Genomic DNA, 25,302 nt, shown 5'->3' with positions numbered 1-25,302 from the left:
ATTACACATTCAAAGGGAGATATATAGAGAATTGAATCAGTACTTCACAACCGAGCCCTCCCATCCTGGTGTCTGCAGAACTCAATCTCAGCCTACGTTAGTCCCTGCAGAGTAGAACCAAAGGAGGAAGGAGTACAGTGACAACCAGCCCCTGGGCCCTGGCCTTGCATTCCTGCCCTTGGATCCCTACCTTGCATCCCTCAGCCTTAGACCTCTGGCCTCATGGACTTCTGGAGTAGTTGAGCAGTTTCATTGTTAGATGTCTTGGCTGCATAAAGCACCCCACACACATCCAAGAGGGGAGGAAGAGTTCAATGCCAGAAAGACAGGCAGGCTGAGTCCATCAGACAGAGAGCAGCAGCTGCCATTAAGCTGGGGAGGGGTACTTATAGGGAGGAGCCTGCAGGAAAGATGGGAGACTGCACTGTGAGCAGGAGACGGGGTTAGCATTGGTGGCCAGAGCCTGCCAGCCAGCCAGGCAGAACCTTGGCCACCCGAATGTCCAATGTCGGTCTCCAGGCGATGACGTCACCCCAGCCAACACTGATGAAGCTTCTCTTCGGTCCCAGGGACCAAGCAAGAGAGTCTTTCACCCCGTGAGAGCAGCGGCTGGCAGAGAATCTGGCCTTCTCCCTGCCCCTCCATGGCTGGGCAGGAGTGGCTAGTTTGACGCTCAGAACCAAAGAAGTCTCAGTGGAGGCCGAAACCCAGTTCAGGAGATAAACAATCTCCAACTTTGAATTTGGAGTGAGTTGTGTGTAGAAATCTATTCATTCTCCATGCCTTTCTTCAGAGGGGGTTTACCCAAATTTGGAGATCAAGAAAGAGAAGACTGAGCCGGGTGCTGGTGCCCACACCTGTAATCCTACCTACTCAGGAGGCTGAGATCTGAGGATCACAGTTCAAAGCCAGCCCAGGCAGGAAAATCTGTGAGACCCTTATCTCCAATAAACCACCAGAAAACTGGAAGTAGAACTGTGGCCCAAAGTGGTAGAGCACTAGCCTTGAGTGGAGAAACTCAGGGACAGTGCCCAGGTCCTGAGTTCAAGCCCCAGGACCAACACACACACACACACACACACACACACACACACACACACACACACACACACACAAACCAGGTCCTGAGTTCAAGCCCCAGGACCAACACACACACACACACACAAGCTCAAGCTAGATGCCAGTGACTCACATCTGTAATCCTAGCTATTTAGGAGACTGAGATATGAGGGTTGTGATTCTAAAGCCAGCCCAGGCAGGAAAGTCTGTGAGACTCTTATCTCCAGTAAACCACCAAAAGGCCAGAAGTGTAGTTTTTGGCTCACAAAGTAGAGCACCAGCTTTGATCTAAAAAGCTAAGGGATAGCACCTAGGTCAGTTCAATTTAAATTTTTGTGAGGAAAAAGTATAGCTCAGATGTGCAAGACCCTGGATTCAATTCCTACTATAAAAGAAAAAGAGAAAGAAGGAAAGAAAGAAAAAAGGAAGGAAGGAAGGAGAAAGAAAAGAAACACAGACAGAAGAAAAGGAGAAAAGAAAAGAAAAAGAAGAATGACTGAGCAGAAGTTTGGGGTTCCTTCATTATCCACCTTTAACCACATGCTTACTTTTCCTTTCGCTGAAGTATGGGTACCTTTAGGTCAGGTATTTCCAGGCCTCTCATTTACTAGATAGGGATTTTGTTGTATTTCTGTTTCCCTGCTTGAAATAGTGTCTACTATTTCCTAATGTTTCAGTCACACAAAGTACAAGGACTTTGAATAGGAATTCTTTTTTGGAGCTTAGAAGCAGTTGTGTCTGGTCCTTTTATATCACTCGTGAGATAGCATTTCACACGCATGTCCCTTATCAGTTGATCCTGTGCACCTGAGCCCCATGGGATTCTTGCTATTCTCAGCCTTGTCCATGAGCTAAAATTAGAAGTCGGCTGACATTACATGTCACTGGGTTACAGCCTCCCTGAGGACTGTTGGCATTTGCAGCCACGCTGGAAACAAACAACAACAAAAATCACCCTGTAATCCATTCCTAGCTGATCGATCATTGCTGACTTTTGGCCATGCTAGCTTCAGCATCTACCAGCACTGGTAAGTATTTTTCACAACGCTTTTCCTCTCTATTCACATACAGTTCACTGACGATGAATTTCTTGCATCTGTAATTGCCAGAATGTACAACCAAACTTGAATGAGTCTTTTTTGGGGGGAGGGGGATTGGGGTAAGGTAAGGGGAATGTCATACTTTTCCCTACAAGCAAGAAACATTACTCCTGAGCTTGTGTTTCTTTGGTCTTTTTTACCCCTCTGAAAAACTGATCTCTTGGATGTGCTACATGCTTTTCAATTACATGTCAATCAAAGGGAGACAGATCTTGTGTTAAAGGCTGGTTCTCTTCTGAGGGAAATCTGTCCTCAAGGGAAAAGTAACAGATGACCGAAATTGAATGACAAATGAGGAAACAAATCCACAAATGACTGAATTGTCATATATCTAGTAAAATACATAGACACATATAGGTAGTTGGGACTTTAAGAATATTTTTCATTATTTGTTGTTATCTAAGGTATTTAAAATATCTAAGTATCTAAAATATTTCAATGTAGCCGAGAGTAGAAATTATAAGGAATATGCCCAGGTAATTAGATTATTCATACATGTAATATCAAGGTTTTTGTTTTATCTTGACTTTGAGTGTGTATGTGTGTATGTATGTGTGTATATGTGTGCATATGTGCATGCCAGTACTATGGCTTGAATTTAGGCCCTCATGTTCTTGTTTGGCTTTTATTATAAGTTCTCTTATATCTTCACAAAGCTATAGCCCTACTGTTACTGTCTTTCTTGGTTTATGGATATACATATATATATATGTATATATATATATATATATAAACACATGTGCACACATATACACACACACACAACAGGGTTATACTATATTGACTAGGGTGGCCTTGAACTCCTGAGCTCAAATGATCCTTTGGTCTCAGCCTCTAGATAAGCTAAGATTTCAGACCTTTCCTACCACATTTGAAATTAAATTGTTTTAATATCAATATAAAATAGGATCTCGGTTTTACAAGCAGATTTTACAACCCAAACATCTATTTATAAAATAGTTTCTCTTGTCTAGTCTATTGAGACCCAAGGTCAAGTCCCAGCCCGGAAAAATAAGCAAACAACTAAAATGCTTTCTCTTCCATTTGAATCTCAGGGACTTTTTTTTAAAGTACCTGTTCCCATTTTAATGCATCTACAGTTAACAGGCAAAATATTAATTTCTGAATCAAAAACCTGTAGCAGAAACATCCAACTTAAAAGTGAAATATTTTATTGACCATGAAATTCAGAAAGAAAACTTTTTTTCCTCCTCATAATTCATCAAAACCACCTCCACCTCCTTTCTATAGGCCCAAAAGCACTGCATATGCTAAACTGTTCCTTGTCAGCATCCATACCACACTGGCTTATCTTTGCAAATAAATTATACATAGATGCTTCACCATATTCTTTCTTCTGCTACGGCTTGGCAATGACCAGCTATCAGTGCATAGGCTGGGAAATGAGTCATCAGGGACATTGTAGACTGATTGTTAACCAGACATCCTGGATCTTACAGTTGAGTGAGGACATTCATTCCATCTTTGTTCTCCTCCTTAGCTTTTTGTATGATGCTGCTTTTAGGTTTGTCTTATGTAGCCCTTATTATTTTGAAGCATGAGATGAATTTGTGATTTTTTTTTGCCTTTAATTCGATTTACATATTGTATTCTATTTATGAATTTGCATCGGCTGAACCATGTTTACATCCTTGGAGTAAAACCACTTACTTGTGGTGCATGCATGACTTTTATAATGTGTTGTTGAGTTTGGTTTGCAAGTATTTTGTTGATAATTTTTGTGTTCATGTTCATCAAGACTGTTGGTCTGAGCCAGGTGCCGGTGGCTCACACCTGTCATACTAGCTACTCAGGAAGCTGAGATCTGAGGATCCCAATTTGCAGCTAACCCAGGACCCAGGCAGGAAAATTCCTGAAACTCTCTCTCTCGTTTTTTTTTTTTTGTTGTTGGTCGTGGGACCTGAATTCTGGGCCTGGACGCTGTCCCTCAGCTCTTCAGCTGTAGGCTAGTGCTCTACCACTTGAGCCTCAGCCCCACTTCCTGCTTTTTCTGCTTATGTGGTGCTGAGGAATCGAACTGAGGGCCTCATACATGCAAGGCAAGCATCCTGAAACTCTTATTTCCAATTAACTTTCAATTTTTTGCTGGTTAATTGGTGATAAGAGTCTCATAGACTTTCCTGCCTGGGCTGGCTTGGAACTACGAACCTCAGATCTCAGTCTCTGGGGTAGCTAGGATTACAGGCATGACCCACCAGTGCCTGGCCTCAATGAGTTTTGTTTTTTTTTTAATGTCTCAAATATTCTTTTTCAAACATTAATTTTATTATTATTATAAAGGTGATGCACAGCTGGATTACCAATTTATAAGTCAGGAAATAAGTACATTTATTTTTATATTTATTATTTTTTATATTTATTGGTTTTTTTTTTAGTAAATTACTTGCTGAAAATGTGGGTAACTGTTACAAGATAGAGCCAAACTGTTTCCCAAAGTGATTTGTTCCCATAATTTCTGTTATAGTCACTGTACTAAAATTTCCACAAGTGTACATCTTCACCAATACTTTACTGTAGAAAAGGTTACCCCAGGGTGCTTATAATGTGCACATCTCCATTACCAAATAATTCACGAAAGTATTTGAATTGTAATATTTTATATAAGGGTCTTAAGGGGAAACGTGGCATGTAAAATATGTATAATAGTCATAAAGTATGGTGGTGCATACTGGTTGCTTAGGAGGCTGATCTGAAAGGACTGGTTGAGTCTGTGAGTCTGAAACCAACCTGAGCAACACTGTGAGACCCTGTCTCCAAAACCAACCACTGGGCATTGCTGTGGCTCACACCTATAATCTGAAAGATTCTGTTTACAGTGAACCACCAAAAAGCCAGAAGTTGTATGACTTTACGTGGTAGAATCAGCCTTCAGTGAAAAAGCCAAGTGAGGGCACAAAGCCTTGAGTTCAAGCCCCAGCACTGGCAAAGAGAAAAACAAAGCCAAAAACCAATCCACCAACTGAACCAATGACATAGAATAGTTTCTGGAGCAGCGTTCAGTAATCATTATCTTTTATGATAATTATATCTATTATGATAATAAAGTATTCAGTGAACATTCTTCTCACCCTCTGGTGCACCATTTATTAGATCTTTTCTGAGTGGCCCATTGTGATCCTGCTGTTCAAAGCCTAATGAAGTTGACACATTGCTGACAATGTGGAGAAATCATGACAGAGAACGTGGTTTGCACTGGGGCATTTCATGCTGCGAAGGAAGTTTGGGAAGAAAGAATAAAGAAACACAATGAAGATCTGAAGCGAGAGAAGGAATTTCAACAGAAGTATGCTATGACATGTTTGTTATTTTGAATTAGTGAATACTCAGAGTCTTGTCATTATGAAAGCTTATTTACTAAGTGCCAGGTATGAAGGTGTGGCTCAAGTAGTAGAGTGCCAGTCTTGATGAAAAAGTCAAATGAGAGCAAGGCTTTGAGTTCAAGCCCCTCCACTGATTTTTTAAAAAGCATTTGTATGTGGAAATGGTGGTCATCCTCTGTCTTGTGGTAGATACTGTGTATATTCACCGGTTTGAATAATTATCATTCTCTCTCATTTTCAGGATTGTTTGTTCAGTATTATATTTTTTAATATCTAAAATAAGAAGTACTAGAAGCACGGGTCAAGTGGTAGAGCAGCTCCCTAGCAAATGAAAGGGCCTTAATCCCAAATCCAGTACCAGAAAAGAAAGAAGGAAGGAAGGAAGGAAGGAAGGAAGGAAGGAAGGAAGGAAGGAAGGAAGGAAGGAAGGAAGGAAGGAAGGAAGGAAGGGAGGGAGGGAGAAAGGGAGGGAGGGAAGGAGTGAGGGAGGAAGGGGAAGTGGCATTTGCCAGTGGCTCATACCTATAGTCCTAGTTACCCAGAAAGCTGAGATACAAAAATGGAGCTTCACAGCCAGCCTGAGCAGAAAAATCTTTAAAACTTTTATCTCCAATAAATCAGCAAAAAGTGGAAAGCAGGGGTGTGGTTCAAGTGGTAGAGGGCCAGCCATGAACAAAAAGAGTGCAAAAGCCCGAGTTCAAGCCCCAGCAACAGTGTGCATGCACATACACATGCACACACATATGCACACAAATGCGTACACACACACACACACACACACACACACGCACACACACACATGCACACACACACAAACTGGTAGTAGAAGGTACTACAAATTTCTAGCTAGGACCTCTGAGGAACACCTGATCACCTGATTGGGGCTATATTTAAGGAGACTGGCTCTCATTTCCTCTGCCTCTTCTAGATCTTACTTACTTTCCTGATTGGTTGTCTTCAGAGTTTCCTACTGATTTTACAAGAATAGTCTATTTTCTCCTAGATTCCACACGGTCCCCTACAATTCTCATTCATTAGGTGTTTTGGGGGCTGGGAAGGTGGCTCAGTGGTAGAGTGCTTGCCTTGCATGCCTGAGGCCCTGGGTTCGATTCCTCAGCACCACATAAAAAGAAAAAAGCCGGAAGTGGCTCTGTGGCTCAAGTGGTAGAGCGCTAGCCTTGAGCTGAAGAGCTGAGGGACAGCTCCCAGGCCCAGAGTTCAAGCCCCATGACTGGCAAAAAAAAAAAAAAAGTAAATGTGTTAATTTCAGTTAGCAAGTCACAGAAACTTCAGTATAAGTGGCCTAGGCAATTGAGAAGTAAGACAACTCCAAAAGTAGAGCAGAACTTCCATGTTGGTAAAGTCAGCTTTGTTCTTACTTCCCACTGCCAATCCCAGGCTGCCAGCCAAGCAATTTGGTGTTTGCAAAAGCATGTTCTCCTTTTTCATTCATCCATTCTTTTGTTTGGGCTGTAGTAGAGTTAGAACTCAGGGCCTCTTACTTGCTTGACTGGTGCTCACCCAATCAAGCCATGCCTCTTGTCTGACTTTCTGCTGATTATTTTGAAAGTGGATTCAGAGGATTTTTCTGCTTAGGCTTCCTTTGGATCTTGTTTTGGTCCTTTGGATCTCTGTCTCCTGAGTTAGTTAGACAACTAAACCATCCAGAACTTGATTTCCTTTCTCTTTAAGAGTGAGGAGATGTTTCTCAGCTCCCTCTAGTGAACTTCTCCTTCAATGGCTAGAAATGGGTCATTTGTACACCCTAGGCAGAGAAAAGAGATTGAAAACAAGATGCATTCCATGATTCCTTGGGGGTAGGGTAACAATTGGTTTTCTTTCACTAAAGAAAAAGGGAGAGTTGGTCATGGTGGCACATGCCTGTAATCTTAGCACTCTGAGAAGCTGAGGCAGGAAGATGGAGAGTTTGAAGCCAGTTTGGGCTATATAGTGAGACTTTGTCATAAATAGATAGATAGATAGATAGATAGATAGATAGATAGATAGATAGATAGATAGATAGATAGATAGATAGATAGATAGATAGATAGATCAAATAAAATAGGTGAAAGATTATTGATAAACCACCATTTGCACCTGGTGAATGTTAAAAAAAAAAAAAAGTTTAGATTCTGGGCCCTGCTGGCTCATGCCTGTAATCCTAGCTACTTCTGAGATTTGAGGATAGCAGTTGAGAACCCACCCAGGCAAGAAAGTGCATGAGACTCGTATCTCCAACTAACCACCAATAAAGCTGGAAGTGAAGCTATGGCTCCAGTGGTAGAGCACAAGCCTTGAACAGACAAAAGCTTAGGGACAACATCTAGGCCCTGAATTCAAGCCTCAGTTCTGACACACATATACATATGCAAAAAGATCTGGATGAGGAGAAAACATTCTTTCCATGCAAAGCCAACAAGCATGCAATCGCACTCCACCAAGTCAGACGCTCTGGCCTCTATCTTATTGCCCAACCATCCATGGTTTTCCATTCTTAAAATCTGCCTCCTCCTTCACCTGCTGCCCAAAATAGATGGGCACCTGCAGCCATCACATGTATTTCCAGCCAGCAGGAAGTTGCCCTTCAAGGGAACTGAACACAATTCTGTAATAGTCCTTTGGCAAAACGTCACACCGCCTGTTTGTAGCTGCAAGAGAGAATGGCTAAATGTCTAGTGCCTAGTTAATTTAAAGGATTTTTTTTTCATAAAGAAACTTGCTATGCAGCCCAAGCTTGCCTCAAACTCTAATAGCCTCCCACCTCAGCCTTCTGGGTACTAGGACTACAGGTATGTGCCACTATGCCCACTAGAGGACCCATTATTGAGAAAGAGGCACAACAGATGTCAGAGGGTGATGAGTAGTCCTGGCTACATCTAAGTACTGTTATTTTTCTCCATTTAAAGTAGAAAAACCTAAGGGACAGGCCGAAGTGTCTTTTCTTTTTTTTTCTTTTTTTCTTTTTTTTTGGGTCCGGTTGTGGGGCCTGAACTCTGGGCCTGGGCGCTGTCCCTCAGCTCTTCAGCTCAAGGCTAGCGCTCTACCACTTGAGCCGCAGCACCACTTCCGGCTTTTTTTTTCTTTTTTGCTTATGTGGTGCTGAGGAATCGAACCCAGGGCCTCAGGCATGTGAGGCAAGCGCTCTACCACTGAGCCAACTTCCCAGCTCTCCCGAAGTATCTTTTCAAGGATCACATTGCCAGTAAATGCAGAACTGGTATTCACACCTTGATCTGACTCAGTAAACATTACATTCACCTAGGTCTTCAATGTCCTGACTTTCCCCTTTTATAAATAAAGCTACTCCTGTGAAATGTACTGTGTTTATATTGTCCCAATTACGATAGTTTTGAGTTTTAGAGAGTATTACAGTGGTGGAGAGGGACTGGACTCAACTCTGACTGCAACAAATAAATAAAAGGATGATTGCAGGCAGAGCAGGGGAGGGAGTGGGTGGAAATGCCTTGAAAGGAGTCAGATGGGGTTTCTGGCTGACATGGCAGATAGGATTATTGCTGAAGTAAAGTGGTTAGGGAGCAAAGCAAGGGATGCTCACCAAACTTGCTCAGTAAGATTCTTGCTCACATTATATTCTACCAAGACAAAGAGGGTATCCCAAGCAGGGCCCATTAAGAGGGGTCTCAAAGGAAACAATCATTGTCATCAATTAAGAACCATTTAATTTAGCTGCTTGTCCTTGTAATGAAAGTAATGAATTTATACTGGAAGCTGGGAGCTCCTGCCTGTAATCGTAACTGTTTAGGAAGCTGAGATCTCACATTTATGATTTAAAATCAGCCTGGACAGGAAATTCCCTGAGACTGTAATGGAAATTAACTGCCAAAAAGCCAGACGTGGAACTGTGGCTTAAGTCTGAAGTACTAGCCTCGAGCATAAAAGCACAGGGACAGTGTCCAGGCCCTGAGTTCAAGACTCAGGATTCAGGATCACAACAACAACAAAAAGGAGACTCATGATTGCTGAAGAAGAGGAAATATGAAAGTGGAGAATGACAGCTATGGATAGGTTTGGAGAGGATGAGTTTCTTTAAGTCAAAAGTAGTTTGGAATTACATAGTAATTAATTAAGACTTTAAATATACCGCAAACCCACCAGTATATGAATTGTATCTCAATAAGGCTATTGCAAATAAAATATATGGCGAATTATAATACTTTTCAAAAACTTAGAACCATGTTTAGCATGCCCAGAGCCCTGGGTTCTAGCTCAGCACCAAAATAGACAAATTAATTTTAAAAAGGCATGCTATCAGACTCAAGTCCATCTCTGAACTGCTTCAAAAGCCAATACTAGAGAGAAGAGGGGAAATAAATTATTTCTAATCAGGGGCCCTGAGAAGATGTGGGACTGTCATCTGCGAAATATAGAGCATCTTAGGGAACTGAGGAACACAAAAGGGACAGAAAAGAAGGTGGAAAGTAAGCAGGAAGATAACATACTAGACCCACACACATTACTCTGTGTCTGTGTCTGTCTGTGTGTGCGCGCGTTCGTGCACGCATGCACACACACACAGGTTCTGGGGCTTGAACTGAGTGCCTGGTGCTATCCCTAAGTTCTTTTTTTTACTCGAAGCTAGTGCTCTACCATTTGAAACACCGCTCTATTTTTGGGTTTTTGGTGGTTACTTGGAGATAAGAGTCTCACTGTTTAGGCTGGCATTGAACCACGATCCTTAGGTGTTGGCCTCCAGAGTAGTTAGGATTAAGTAGTAGGTGTGAGCCACTGGCACCCATCTTACTTTTCTTCAAGTTAATCCTCAAAGCATTTTACATGCTTTGTGGAGTCAATTTGCAAGATGAATAGGTGAGAGGTTCTGCACATCTGGACATTCTCTGAATGTCTCCAGTTGTTGGAGGGTCTGTAAAACTAAAAGAAGGCAGTAGAGTCTTGCTTAGTATGATTGAGACTCTTGAGTTTCATCAGCTAACATCTAAATCATTTAGACACAGCTTGTCTTTATAATTTTGAATCGTGGGCAAAAGGAGAGGAAATAACCCCACAAAGGACAATTCCCAAAGGAGTGGGAGTTAATCCACTGTTACCTTGGGACATTTATGGTACTGATTGCTTTTATAATTATTGCAAAATCAATTCTGATATCCACACAACAGTGACAGCTGTCTATGTGAATACTTAGGAACGAAACTGATGTTCTGTTCTCCTAGACTAGTCCGGATTTGGGAAGAACGAGTAAGCTTAACAAAACTAAAAGAAAAGGTCACCAGAGAAGATGGAAGACTCGTTTTGAAGATAGAAAAAGAAGAATGGAAGGTAAACTCTAGAAAAGTAATTTCTGATTCTGCACTTTTTGTTCTTTGTTGGAGAGTTGAAAAGAGGGACAATGTAATTAAGACTGCAATAGCTGCGTTCAGGTAGCTCACTCCTGTAGCCCTAGCTATTTAGGAAGCTGAGGATCACAGTTAGTCAGCCTAGGCAGGAAAGTCTGTGAGACCCTTACCTCCAATTAACCACCAAAAAGCCGGATATGGAGCTGTTGCTCCTGGTAGAGTGTTAGCTTTGGTAAAACTACTCCCAGGCTCTGAGTTCAAACCCCAGGCCTGGCAAAATAAAAAGATAAAAGACTGAAATAGCTACAAATTATGTTTATTGTACTGGGGATTGAACCCAGAACCTTGTTCTTGTGCTTTCTATGAAAACACTCTACTGCTGAACCATGCCTCTAGACCTTCCCTCTTTCTTTCTTTTTCCTTCCTTCCTTCCTTCCTTCCTTCCTTCCTTCCTTCCTTCCTTCCTTCCTTCCTTCCTTCCTTCCTTCCTCCTTTTCTTCCTTCCTTCCTTCCTTCCTTCCTTCCTTCCTCCTTCCTTCTCCTCCTCCTCCTCTTCCTACTCCTAATCTGATAAAAAATTATCAGATTAACAATATACCAAATAAGTCTGGGTACCAAGAAGAACAGAAAAGAGACATATAAATTCACAATTTTTTTTTTTACCAAAATATAATTTGCTACTGGGCCCTAGCAGCTCATGCCTATATTCTTAGCTACCCAAGAAGTTAACTGAGGATTTAGAATCAAAGCCAGACAGACAGGAAAGTACTTGAGACAATTATCTCCAAGCAACCACCAAAACTTACAAAGTGTAGCTGTGGCTTAAGTGGTAGAACACCAGCCTTGAGCAAAAAAGCTAAGAAACACTATCCAGGCCCTGAGTTCAAGCTCTAGAATTAAAAAAAAAATTATTTGCTAGCCAATACCTGTTATCCTAGCTACTCAGGAGGTTGAGATCTAGAAGCCAGCCTAGGCAGAAAAGTCCCCATGATACTCTTATCTCCAATAAACCACTCAAAAACCAGAAGTAGTGCTGTAAATGGTAGAGTAAAAAACCCTTGAGCACACAGAGGCTGAGAGACAGCGCCCAGGCCATGAGTTCAAGCCCCACAACCAACAACAACAAAAAAGATTTTCTGCTTAATCTCAAGTTATTTGTTATATTTTTCCTCTTAAGCTTTATAATATGTAATTTCTCATTTTCTTTGAAAAAAAAAGATGACCATCTGACCACCATTTCTTTTTGAAATGATTGATTAAAGCTTCATAAAATAAAATGGATATTATTACTTTGTTAGGTGTGCCTCCTGATTGATACTTTTTCCTCTCTTTGCATATAAATGTACTTAGACACAATTACTTTGCTATATTAGGCATACTGTAATTTTTATAAGTGTTTATTTTTATGCATGTACATAGGTATTTATAGCTAAATGGTTAACTCCCTTCCTTCCTCTTGGGTCTATTTTACACTGAAATAAAAATCAATAGAATTTAGAATACATAAAACTCTTTAAAAATTCCCAGCTTAAAAATACTTTCAAGATTCTTTCATGCGACTGTTTCTAACACATTTATAAGATTATTTCTTTGTTGCTTTGTATGTCCCTCCCCCACAGTATAACCCCTGCTTTCACTGTATTTGATGTTGGTATAATTTGTGGAGGGGAAGGGGAAAAACAAATCGTTTAAATAGGGATACAGGTGGACCCATTGCAACAATGAGATGTACAAGTCGTTATGTCAAAAACAAACTTTACAACTTTGGTGCCAGGGGCAGGGGGGAGGGGGGAGTGGGAAGGATTGGGTGGGGGGATGGGGGGAGGATGGGAAGGGATAGGAAGGGGAAACAAAGGAGGAGGCTACAATGCTTGATAAGAAATGTACTCATTATCTTGCCCATGTAATTGTAACCCCTCTGTACAGTATTTTCACAATTAAAAAAATTTCCCTCCCAAAAAAATACTTTCAAGATACTTTGAAATGAAGAAAAGTTTAAATGACTGATTAAGATCTTTTTGATAATCTTGTTTATTTGTGTATGTGCCAGTCTTGGGACTTGAACTCCAATTTGTCTTTTCCTACTACTTGAGCCACATCTTTCATTCTGGCTTTTTGGTGGTTAACTGAAGAGTCTCATTGATTTGTCCATCTGGGCTGGCTTTCAACCCATGGTCCTCAGATCTCAGCCTTCTGAGTAGCTAAGATTACAGGTGTGAGCCACTGGCACCTGGCTGAATATTCTCAATTTTAATAGTTCATTGACTCTATGAAAACCTAGTAGAACAGAAGCTTTGAGACATACTCCAATGTTTTTGTTTTGTCAGTTGTTCGGTTTGAACTCTGGGCCTGGGTGCTGTCCCTGAGCTCTTCAGCTCAAGGTGAGCGCTCTACCACTTGAGCCACAGCGCCACTTCCAATATACTCCAATGTGTGTACATTATTGACAAAGATATGTCACTTTTGTTAATTATGCTATAACTGGAGTTTGAATTTTAGCAAAAAAAAAAAAAGGTAAAGGTCTTAGAATTTAGTAGTAACATAGAATACTTGGAATTTCCCAAGTCCTTTTTTTTTTTTTTTTTTTTAATAGGCTCAATGCAAGGCCTGTCCCTTAGCTTGTTTGTTCAAGGCTGGTGCTCAACCACTTGAACCCTAGCTTCACTTCCTGCTTTAAAAAAAAATTGCCAGTCCTGGGGCTTGAACTCAAGGCCTGAGCACACTGTCCCTGAGCTTCTTTTACTCAAGACTAGCACTCTACCATTTGAGCCACAGCACCATTTCCAGCCTTTTCTGTTTATGTGGTATTGAAGAATCAAATCCAGGGCTTCATGCATGCTAGGCAAACACTCTACCACTAAGCCATATTCCCAGCCCACACATCTGCTTTTTGGTGGTTAATTGGAGATGAATCTTACAGAATTTCCTATTTGACTGGCTTTGAACCATGATCCTCAAATCTCAGCCTCCTGATTAGGTAATATTACAGGCATGAGCTACCAGTACCCAGCTCCAAAGTTGTTTTTTTATTAATTAATATCACACCTCAGTGTGCCAATGATCTAACTTAAGTCATTTAGTGACTCATTTCTTTTACTTTAGACTCTCCCTTCTTCTTTACTGAAACTCAATCAACTACAGGAATGGCAACTTCACAGAACTGGTTTGTTGAAAATTCCTGAATTCATTGGACGGTTCCAGAATCTCATTGTGCTAGATTTATCTCGAAATACAATTTCAGAGATACCAAGAGGAATTGGTAAGAAAGATTGCTTTTACTCCTGTTCTATTATGTCTAGCTGGTTTTTTTATTATTAGTATGTGGACTACACATATCCCCAAGTTGAGAGAAAACTGTAAAACATTTCATCTAACTTGAAACTCAAGGGAAGCAAGCTTCTGGTTGGAGCAATGAGAGAGGAGATTTCAAAATGAGAAAACTCTGTTTGGAGACACTGTTCTGTAGCTTCGGGAACAACATTGCTGATTTAGCTATTCCTCTTACAACAAGCTGAAGGCAATAAAAATGATTTAGCGTGGCACTAGTGACTCATGCCTAGAATCCTAGCTTCTCAGGAGGCTGAGATCTGAGGGAGGTTTGAAACTAGCCTGGACGGACAAATAAAAGAGACTCTTATTTCCAATTAACCAGCAAAAAGCCAGATGTAGAGATGGGGTTCAGGCCCTTGAGTGAAAAGGCCAGGCAAAAGCACAAGGCCTTGAGTTCAAGTCCCAATACTGGCACAAAAAAGAACAAAGGAAGGAAGGGAGAGAGGGAGGGAGGTAAGGAGGGAAAGAAAATGAAAATTCATGGCACAGTGAGGGAAAAAATCCTTCAAATGAAAAATTGCCCAATATATTTTGGTTTTGGTGTTGAGGCTCAAACCCCATGCCTGGTAGATGCTAGGCAAGGGCTCAACTACTGAGTTATTCTCAGCCCAGGCTATGTAGTTTAGATAAAACAATGAAAATAGTCATGTTCCTGTGCTGGGAAGGTGGCTCAGTGGTAGAGCGCTTGCCTTGCATGCTTGAGGCCCTGCGTTCTATTCCTTAGCACCACATAAGCAAAAAGAAAAAAGCCAGAAGTGGCACTGTGGCTAAAGTGGTAGAGCGCTAGCCTTGAGCTGAAGAGCTGAGGGACAACACCCAGGCCTCACGACCGGACCCCCCCCCCCAAAAAAGAGAAAATAGTCATGTTCCTACCACCAACACTTTTCCTGTGCTTAAAGTTGGGGCAGGCACTGACAAGGAAAAAGGGAGAAAATAAGAACTGTGAATTAGGGGCTGGGAAGGTGGCTCAGTGGTAGAGTACTTGCCTTACATGCATGAGGCCCTGGCTTTGATTCCTCAACACCACATAAACAGAAAAAGCCAGAAGTGGCATTGTGGCTCAAATGGTAGAGTGCTAGCCTTGAGGTGAAGAGCTGAGGGACAGCGCCCAGGCCCAGGGTTCCGGCCCCACGACCAACAAACAAAAAAACAAAACTGTGAATTATATATGAAATCTGCCCTATAATAATTCATTGTAGCTGGAAACATTTTGTTCATCTGTTTTCTACTATGTTTTGTTTTCTTTTGTAGGACTACTTACTAGACTTCAGGAACTGATTCTTAGCTACAACAAAATCAAAACTGTCCCCAAGGAACTAAGTAATTGTGCCAGCTTGGAGAAACTAGAACTGGCTGTCAACAGAGATATATGTGATCTTCCACAAGAGGTCAGAAAAATCTAAGTGTTTATCCTATTATTTTCTATCTACTAGTAGTTTACTTCTCCATTATATGTTAAAAAAGAAAATTCACAGGCTAGGAATATAGCTTAGTGGTAGAGTTCTTGCCTTGCATGCATGAAACCCTGGCTTCAATTCCTCAGTACTACATACACAGAAAAATCCAGAAGTGGTACTGTGGCTCAAATAGTAGAGTGCTAGCCTTGAGCAAAAGAAGCTCAGAGACAGTGCCCAGGCCCAGAGTTCAAGTGCTAGGACTGGCAAAAAAGAAAGAAAGAAAAGAAAGAAAGCAAGCAAGAAAGAAAGAAAGAAAGAAAAGAAAGAAAGAAAGAAAGAAAGAAAGAAAGAAAGAAAGAAAGAAAGAAAGAAAGAAAGAAAGAAAGAAAGAAAGAAAGAAAGAAAGAAAGAAAGAAAGGAAGGAAGGAAGGAAAAGAAAAAAGAAAACTCACAAGGAAAGGCTAAAAAAAATCTTATGTCAAAAATACTATTTAGAAGAAGTACAAGTTGTCATGTCGAAAATGAACTTTACAACTTTGGTGGGGGGGAGGATTGGGTGAGGGGGCGAGGGGAGGCTGGGAAGGGATGGGAAGGGAATGCTTGATAAGAAATGTACTCACTATCTTGTAATTGTAACCCCTCTGTACAGTATTTTCACAATAAAAAAATACTATTTAGAAAGCTACATTGCAGCTTTTCAATTAAAGAAAAATATTTGTAACACAAAAGGTAATTCCATTATTGTCATAGTATTGATATATTTTGTTGATAAATATTGATATATTTAGATTGCTATCTCTTGAAATCCAGACAGAATTAAGAAAAAATAATAAAATAATAAAATTCAAAAGAAAAAAAAGCCAGGTGCTGGTAGCTCACATCTATAATCCTAGCTGCTCGGGAGGCTGAGATTGGAGGATCATGGCTTGAAGAACTGTGTCAAAAGTCTGAGAGACTCTTCTCTCCAATTAACCATCAAAAAAAAGCAGGAAGTAGAGCTGTGGCTCAAGTCGTAGAGTACCAGTTTTGAACAAAAGAGCCAAGTGAGAGACCCTCAGTTCAAGCCGCAGTACTGGCTACCAAACAAGCACTTAGTTACACTAATAAAAACTGAAAATCATGCAGAGCAATGACACATAGCCAATTGTATGAAGTAAGGAAGAGTAGACTGGAAACTGTCATATCAATTCAGTTTTTGTTTAAAAAAAACTGAGAATACTGGTATTGTCCTACTACTTAAAAAAATTGTTGTTATTATAAAGGTTAGGTACAGCGGGGTTGCAGTTATATGTCAGGTAATGAGTACATTTCTTTTTAGATAATTTTACCCTTTCCCTTGCTCTCTCCCAATTTTTCTCTTCCATCCCCTCCCACAAGTTGTATAGTTCATTTTCAGCATAGTATCTAGTGAGTATCACTGCTGCATTTGTTCACCTTTGCCTGTCCATTTCTATACCCTCCCTTACTTTTCCAAAGACAGGTAAATGTACAAACAAGACAAAAAGAAAATAAAATCACAACCAAGAACTCCATTTCCTGGAGTTCATTCCAATAAATATTATTTTTAATGATCAGATGTATATAGGCATCTGTCAGTTGAGATGCTTGAACTCAGGTCCTAGGTGCTGTCCTGAGCTCTTTTGCTCAAGGCTAGTGCTCTAGCACTGAGCCATACCTTCCCTTCACCAGTTTTTGAGGGGTTAATTTGAGATTAGTGTCTTTCCTGCCAGGGCTGGCTTTGTACCTGGATCCTCAGATCTCAGCCTCCTGAGTAGCTAGGATAACAGATGTAAACCACTGGCATCTGGCCCCCTTTGTATTTTAGATCTAGCTTCTTCTGCATATGAAATAAAACCTGCCATTTGTCTCTTGAGCTTGGCTTACCTCACTCAACATGATTTGTTGTAGGCCCATCCATTTCCCTGAAACTGACATAATAATGGCTGTGTAAAATCCCATTGTGTACAGGTACTCCATTTTTTTGGATCCACTCATCTATCGCAGGGTAGCTGAGTTGTTTCCATAGCTTGGCTATTGTGGATAGTGCAGCAATGAACATGGTGTGCAAGTGTCTTTCCAGTATCCTGGGTCCTGATGTTCTGGGTTAGATGTCCAAGAGTATGGTATGGTTGGCTTGTAGGGAAGATTTAGGTTTAGTTTTTTGAGGAACTTCCAGGCTGTTGTCTGGGTGCCTGTACTAGTTTACATTCCCACCAAGAGTGCAATAGGGGTTCTTTTTCCCCACATCCCATCAACGTTTATTGCTGTTCAAATTCAAAATGTTGGCCAATGTAACTGGGCTGAGACGGAATCTCAGAGTTGTTTTGCTTTGCATTTCCTCTCTGGACAGGGATAATGAGCACTTCTTCACATGTTTCTTTGTCATTCTTACCTCTTCTTCTAAGAACTCTCTCCTTAGCTCCTTCAGTATCCTACTATGTGTTATGTGTGTGTATGTGTGTATGTATATATATATATATATATATATATTTCCATGTATGTATATTTGCATATATTTGCTGGTTCCAGGCTTTGAACTCAGTACCTTGCACTTTCTCAGCTTGCTTGTTTGCTCAGCTGGTATTCTCCCATTTAGCCAAGCCAGCTTTTTGCTTGTTATTTTGGAGATGGAGTCTTGTGGACTCTTCTGTTAGGGCTGGCTTCAGAACACAATCCTCCAGGTCTCAGCCTCCTGTGTAGAGGAGATTACAGGTGTGTGTCACCACTAATAATTTTTGAGGGTTTATTTAGAAACTATAATTATCAAGCAGTAAAGCTGATATATGGATAAAAGTAAAACTTGATGATACATGCTTACTCATAGAGCCAAGAAAAAGCTTGAGCATGAAGGTCCTGTTAATGTTGGTATTTGGTGAGTTTGGAAAATGAATTTCCATTGGCTAGATTCATTCCCGCCCACCCCTTCTCTCCTCTTTTGTGCTAGACTGCACACATGCTAAGTGCATGCTCCACCACTTAGTTAAGTTATATCCCCAGCTCTGAGTAGATGCAATTTGTATGCTATATATAGCAATATGTTATATAATAGATATTATATAGTGTACACACACACATATATTGGTACCAGTCCTGGGGCTTGAACCCAAGCATATGCATATATATGTATATGTATATGTATATATATATGTATGTATGTATGTATGTATGTGTGTGTGTGTGTGTGTGTGTGTGTGTGTGTGTGCTCAAGGCTAGCGCTCTACCACTTGAGCCACTTCCATCTTTTTGGTGGTTATTTGTAGATAAGACTCCCATGGACTTTCCTGCCTGTGATGGTTTTGAACCTCCATCTTCAGATCTCAGCCTCATGAATAGCTAGCAAATACAGGAGTGCCTGTCTGTATGATAATTTTTTATTTCACTGGAAAGCTACTCAGCTTTACTTTCCAATTGGTTGTGAACTACTATGATGGACACTCAAATGTAATGTAAACATCCCTCGATGTCAAATTGCTCCTGGATCAGGGTGAACCTTCCATGAATTCACATGGTAGATGTGGTTTGAAACGCCTTGCTTTCTCCTGCAGCTCAGCAAACTGTTCAAACTCACTCACCTCGATCTGAGTATGAACCAGTTTACTACCATCCCTCCCGCTGTGTTGAACATGCCTGCGCTTGAGTGGCTAGATATGGGAAGCAACAGACTTGAGCAACTTCCTGAAACCATAGAAAGGTAAACTGAGTAACTTTTGAATGCTACTAACCAATGCCTTAAAACCACCTATGGAAAATAAGAACTGAAAACAGACTGAACCATTCAAAGGGGAGCCCCCACGCATTGTTGATCACAATACACTCATTGACTTTAAAATACGCTGGCTTGCCACAGAACGTTTTAATGTATGCCAAATATGTAAAAGGGTTTAGGGAGTGGAAAAACTGGTTGTGCAAAAATTTGGCATTTGGCAAAAATATGCCACCATGTTACCCACATGGCTGAGTGCATGCCAGGCATTTCTATGTACTTTACAAAAGGACACGGGAGCAAATGCAGAGAACGTTAGTTCACACCTCCAATGTCAGTTAGTAGGCGTCCTGGCCAGCATCCAGGCTGTTAACTATTGTGCATACCACCTTTACTCTGACTAGGCATGGTAATAATTTATGACTTGTCTCTTTAGACTCAGATTTATGCAACATTTACAACACTAAGAAAATTGTGACAACTGTGAAGAATTCTAAAATATGTTGATTTCATTTCTACTACCACGGGAGCATAGTACTATGAAGGTTAATTTTTTTTTTTTTTTGGTCAGTCGTGAGGCTTGAACTCTGGGCCTGGGCGCTGTCCCTCAGCTCTTCAGCTCAAGGCGAGCACTCTACCACTTGAGCTACAGCGCCACTTCCAGTTTTCTGGTTTATTGGAGATAGGAGTCTCACAGTCTTTCCTGACCAGGCTGGCTTTGAACGGTGATCCTCAGATCTCAGCCTCCTGAGTAGCTAAGATTACAGGAGTGAGCCACCAGCGCCCGGCTAGAAGGTTAATTTTTTTGAAGATTAATCCTGTAATGTAGTTTATTCAGGTGTTGTAAAGTCAGCTAAATCAGTAAGTATGTTGGTTCAAAGAGACACTGCAAACATGAGATTTCTCTCTCTCTCTCTCTCTCTCTCTCTCTCTCTCTCTCTCTCTCTCTCTCTCTCTCTCTCTCTCTCTCTCTCTTTCTCTGTGTACCTGTCTGTCTGTGCTGAACTTGAACTCAGAGCCTAGGGTGCTTAGCTTTCTTGCTCAAGGCTGGTGCTCTATCATTAAGTCATAGCTCCATTTCCAGATTTTTTTTTTTTTGGTAGTTAATTGGAGAGACTTTTCTACCCAGATTAGCTTTGAAATGAGATCCTCAGATCTCAGCTTGCTGAGTAGCTAGTTTATAGGCATGAGCTACTGGTGCACAGTAGCTCAATTTCTTTGATTTTTTTCAGGTAACAAAAACCCAGATTTTATATAATGTGACTAATCATAGAAACTTCTTTTAATTCTCCAGAATGCAAAATCTACATACATTATGGCTACAGAGGAATGAAATAACATGCTTACCAGAAGCAATCAGCAACATGAAAAATCTGGGTACTCTTGTTCTCAGCAATAATAAATTGCAAGATATTCCAGCATGCATGGAAGAAATGGCAAATCTGAGGTAATGAGTTGTAGATAGAAAACTAACATGCCATATTTGGCCACACAACAAATACTTAGAGACCATGATTAATAAATTTGGGTTCTAGTTTATATGATGCGTATCTTCTCAAAACCTCCAATCAGACTGGGATATAGTTCAGTGGCAAAGCACTTGCCTAGCAAATGCAACATCCTGGGTACAATCCACAGTGCCAAAAAAGAAAAGATTTTAAAAAAGTTAAAAAAAATACAATAGGAAGTGGTGCTGTGGCTCAAAGCGGAAGAGCACAAGCCTTGAGCAACAAAGCTCAGGGACAGAGCCCAGGCCCTGAGTTCAAGCCCCACGACAGGCAATAAATAAATAAATTCAAAGCCTTCTCTAATGAAATTCTATAATTTGATGGATCAGGTTCATGCAGTATTGGTCTTATTCAAGGAAGAATGATCAAATGTAAACAGTATTGGGATTTCTCAGTCTTAAGAAATAGCTTATGAGCTGGGCGCTGGTGGCTCACGCCTGTAATCCTAGCTACTCAGGAGGCTGAGATCTGAGGATCGCGGTTCAAAGCCAGCCCGGGCAGGAAAGACCGTGAGACTCCTATCTCCAATAAATCACCAGAAAACTGGAAGTGGTGCTGTAGCTCAAGTGGTAGAGCGCTCGCCTTGAGCTGAAGAGCTGAGGGACAGCGCCCAGGCCCAGAGTTCAAGACCCACGACCGACAAAAAAAAAAAAAAAAGAAATAGCTTATGTTGGTGACCTTTTTATGAAAAATAGTTTTATACTGCTAAGAAATCTCATTAGTAAAGCCTAGTTACTCAGGAGACATCTGAGAATTGTGCTTTTATGCCAGCCCGGGCTAGAAAAGCTGAGAGACTCTTACCTCCAACTAACCACCAAAAAAAAGGTGGAAGTGGAGCTGTGGCTCAGGTAGTAGAGTGCTAGCCTTGAGCAAAAAAGCTCAGGGACAGCACCCAGGCCCTGAGTTCAAGCCCCAGGACTGGTGCGCGCGCACATACACACATACACACACACACACACACAATCTCACTGGCAACAATAAGTTACTTAAAGCTTGTCTTTTTTTTCTAGGAAATGTAAAGATTCTTGGGATATATCATATCTCACCAAAATATTCAGTCACAGAAACTAATCATTTGATCTTTCTCTAGGAAAATAAACGTACATTTCTATAGCACCTATAAAAAAATACTGTTTTTGGCGAATTGCTAGGTTTGTCAACTTCAGAGACAACCCACTGAAACTGGAAGTAACACTTCCTCCCAGTGCATGCACAGATGAAGCGGAGGAACAGGAACTATTTGGCCTTCAGTTTATGCATACATACATACAGGAGTCACGGAAAGCAGGTAGGAGATTTGTACACCAATCTTTTTTGGTAATATGTGTATATAGTTAACTTTTCTATCATTTCTTTATGGATTTCTCATTCCATCTTGCTTTTTCTAGACTCTTGGCCAATATTGTAGGAGAAAAATGAGGGAAGTGGAACTTGGATGGAAACTCGGATAAAAATGAGGAAATAAAAGTTGTATTCACACATTTTCAAGTGGAGTCAGGAAAGAAATTCTTTGAGCAGGCACTTGAAGCATTATCAATTGAATGAAGAAGTCATCCATTACCCATTCAATTTCTCTTTACACACACACACACACACACACACACATTCACGCACACACACACACATGCACACGACAGGCAGAGGCAAGTGCTCTGTAGTTACATCACCAACCCTAAACATGAAAATTTTCATAGGACACAGATTTTAATCAACAATTAGAATGAGGTTGTTTTTTGGGGGGGGCGGTGCTTAATTTTTGGTGTCAATCCTGGGCCTGGATGCTATCCCTGAGTTTCTGGGCTCAAGGATAGTGCTCTACCACTTGAGTGACAGCTTCACTTCTAGCTTTTTGATAGTTAATCAGAGATACCAGTCTCATGGAATTTCCTGCCTCGGCCGGCTTTGAGTCATGCTTCTCAGATTTCAGCTTCCTGAGTAGCTAAGATTACAGGCTTGAGTCACCAGCATGACTTAGAATGAGGTTTTGATATAAATTGTGTAATCACTTAATCTCTTATAATTTAAGATGTAATGTTTTCATTAAGGAAATAAAGCTTTTAAGCCAAGATTAGGGGAATGAAACAATGAGCACAATTATCTGTGAAGTGATAGCTTAGGAATAAAAATTATGGCTTTACAAATCACCCAAATGTGGAGGTTTTGACTTAACAGATAGACTTTAGCCCATCTAAATGCAACTACTTTGAAAAGTGTTATCAGCCAATAACCATTTTTCTAAAGAGGCAGTCATTTTTGCCAATCTCCAGTGGAGGATGCTTAGGAGGATGCTTGTGGATCTAGTGCCCTGGTAGAGTACCTGCCTAGCATCCCTAAAGCCTTGAGTTTTACCCACAGCATCACAAAAAGAACAGTCATTAGATCGTGTAGACAAGAGCACAGGACAGGTTGGGAGGATGATCAACAAAAAATAGCTCTAAGCCAGGTGTTGGTGGCTTATTCCTGTAATCCTAGCTACTCAGTTTGATGTTTTGTTTTGTTTTGAATCAGTCATGGGGCTTGAACTCTGGGCTTTGGCACTGTCCCTGTGCTCTTCAGCTCAAGGCGAGTGTTCTAGCACTTGAGCCACAGCACCACTTCCAGAAGTTTGAGATCTGAGGATAAAGTATTCTTACCATTATCACAAACATTATTAAGCTAAATAACGCTCAGAACTGAAACATGCTAGTTCTTGGATTAAACATAACAGACTTTTGTCTGAAGAGGAGGTATGGCTCAAGTGGTAAAATGCCAACTTTGTGCAAAACAGCCAAGAGCTAGTGCAAGGCCCTGAGTTCAAGCCCCAGTATCGGCACTACAAAAAAAAAAAAAAAAGAAAAGAAAAAAAGAGAAAGATTATGTCTACTGTAGAACAATTTTTATTTTAGGGCATAAATTGTTCAATGATACAAAACAAATCTTAGGACATAAATTAACATCTATGATTCAGTAAAATAATAAGTATTAAATGACATGTCATCTTCTTTATATTCTCGATTGGAGACTGAGTAACTAACAAAAACTAATCAAAGTACTATACTTTAATAATATTTGACATAACTTACAATGAGAAAAAAAACAACATAAGTATTAAAAGCCTGCCTGTTTTTAAAGATCTGTTCCTGAATTACTAGAATTAGCATCATTTGTTAATATTTGTTGAGTATTTACTGTGTGCTTCAAAATATTCTAAGCATTTTAGGTGCACACAATGAAGTTGTGAGGTAGGTTTTATTATTATTAGAATCATCCTCATTTTAAGAGAACATAGAGGCACAAAAGGATGAAGTAGCTTGCCCAAAGTCACACAGCTGAGAGATGGTAAGGTTGGAATTTGAACCTAGGCAGTGTGACGACATAAGATTAGACTAGAAAGGTCCAGAATTAAAACTGAGCTAAGATTATAGTTATCTTGCTAGCATTCCATTTTCTACAATTTTAGATTCTGGAATATGCACTAATAATTAAAACCATTTTTACAAACAGATACAGAAACAAGTGAACAATAGATGTGTTAAAGAGTAACAGTCACTTCTATGTTTGGTTTATTATTTGCTTGTGCATAGAAACTACTTATTAGGTAAATAATGCCTAAATGTGAGGTTTTTGGTTTCATCATCTAATTCTATTTTATTCCAAATTACTTTCTCAAATTGGAGAGAATAGACCTATTTTTTGTGCTTAACATTTGTCAAACTTGGCCTGATAAAAGATAAGATGCAAAATTAACTTCAAGTGTTATTTGTAAAGTTCAAATTTAATTTGTAATTAATGCTTTTAAGTATCATTTGGGAAGTTCTGACTGGATAATTATCTAACAAAAAAGTGAAAGTTTTTTTTCCCCTTTTTATGAAAGAATCTCTTCAGATGGTGTTTGTAATGGACAAATTCTGGTAATACTGTACAGATGTTTGAAGATGATTTCATTTACTGATTGTAAACGTGTCAGAATCTGTTTGCATTTGAAAAAAAATCACAAATTGATCATCTGTTTTTGGTTTTGGTTAGTCATGGGGCTTGAACTCAGGACCTCAGCACAGTCCCTGAGCTTTAGAGCCACAGCACCACTTGTGGTTTTCTGGTGGTTAACTGGAGGTAAGAGTCTCATGGAATCCCTGCCCAGGCCAGCTTTGAATTTTGATCTTCAGATCTCAGCCTCTTGAGTAACTAGGATTACAGGCCTAGGCCACCAATGTCCAGCACAACTGATTAGCCTTTAAAGATCTGCATAGAAAAACATCCACATGGAAAGCCAAATATTCAGATTGGCATTTGTTACAAACTCACAATTGATAGTTAACATTTTGAGCTTGAAAAATAAAACAAAAGGAAAATAAATTTCCCAAATGAATGCAAATAGAAAGTTCATATGTTAATTGTGTGTTTGGTGTGTTATGTTTGTTTCAGATCAGCAAGTCAACTGTTCAACTGCTTTATTAATGTCTATAAATACTGATGGATAATGTAATTCAAAATGCCCTGGTGAAGAGGATTACTTTAAGAATTTGGTGAATTCTCTGGACTTCTGAAGTAAAAAAACAATGTTTTGCCAAAG

At 40.2% G+C, this 25,302-nt stretch overlaps 1 protein-coding gene across 1 annotated transcript; it reads left to right on the top strand.

Moving 5' to 3' along the window:
- The first annotated feature begins 1,957 nt into the window (after window positions 1–1,957).
- Lrrc39 (leucine rich repeat containing 39) lies at window positions 1,958–25,241 on the top strand. The gene is made up of 9 exons (XM_070007816.1): window positions 1,958–2,087; window positions 5,271–5,463; window positions 10,690–10,795; window positions 13,915–14,071; window positions 15,394–15,530; window positions 19,085–19,230; window positions 20,537–20,689; window positions 21,902–22,038; window positions 25,155–25,241. The coding sequence occupies exons 2-9, from the start codon at window positions 5,351–5,353 to the stop codon at window positions 25,208–25,210; spliced, it is 1,005 nt and encodes a 334-aa protein (XP_069863917.1). The 5' UTR covers window positions 1,958–2,087; window positions 5,271–5,350; the 3' UTR covers window positions 25,211–25,241.
- The last annotated feature ends 61 nt before the right edge of the window (window positions 25,242–25,302 follow it).

The sequence above is a fragment of the Dipodomys merriami genome, unplaced genomic scaffold (assembly GCF_024711535.1).
Source record: "Dipodomys merriami isolate MVZ:Mamm:240054 unplaced genomic scaffold, mDipMer1.0.p SCAF_7, whole genome shotgun sequence".
Lineage (NCBI taxonomy): Eukaryota > Metazoa > Chordata > Mammalia > Rodentia > Heteromyidae > Dipodomys > Dipodomys merriami.
This window is presented reverse-complemented; position numbering and strand designations above follow the sequence as displayed.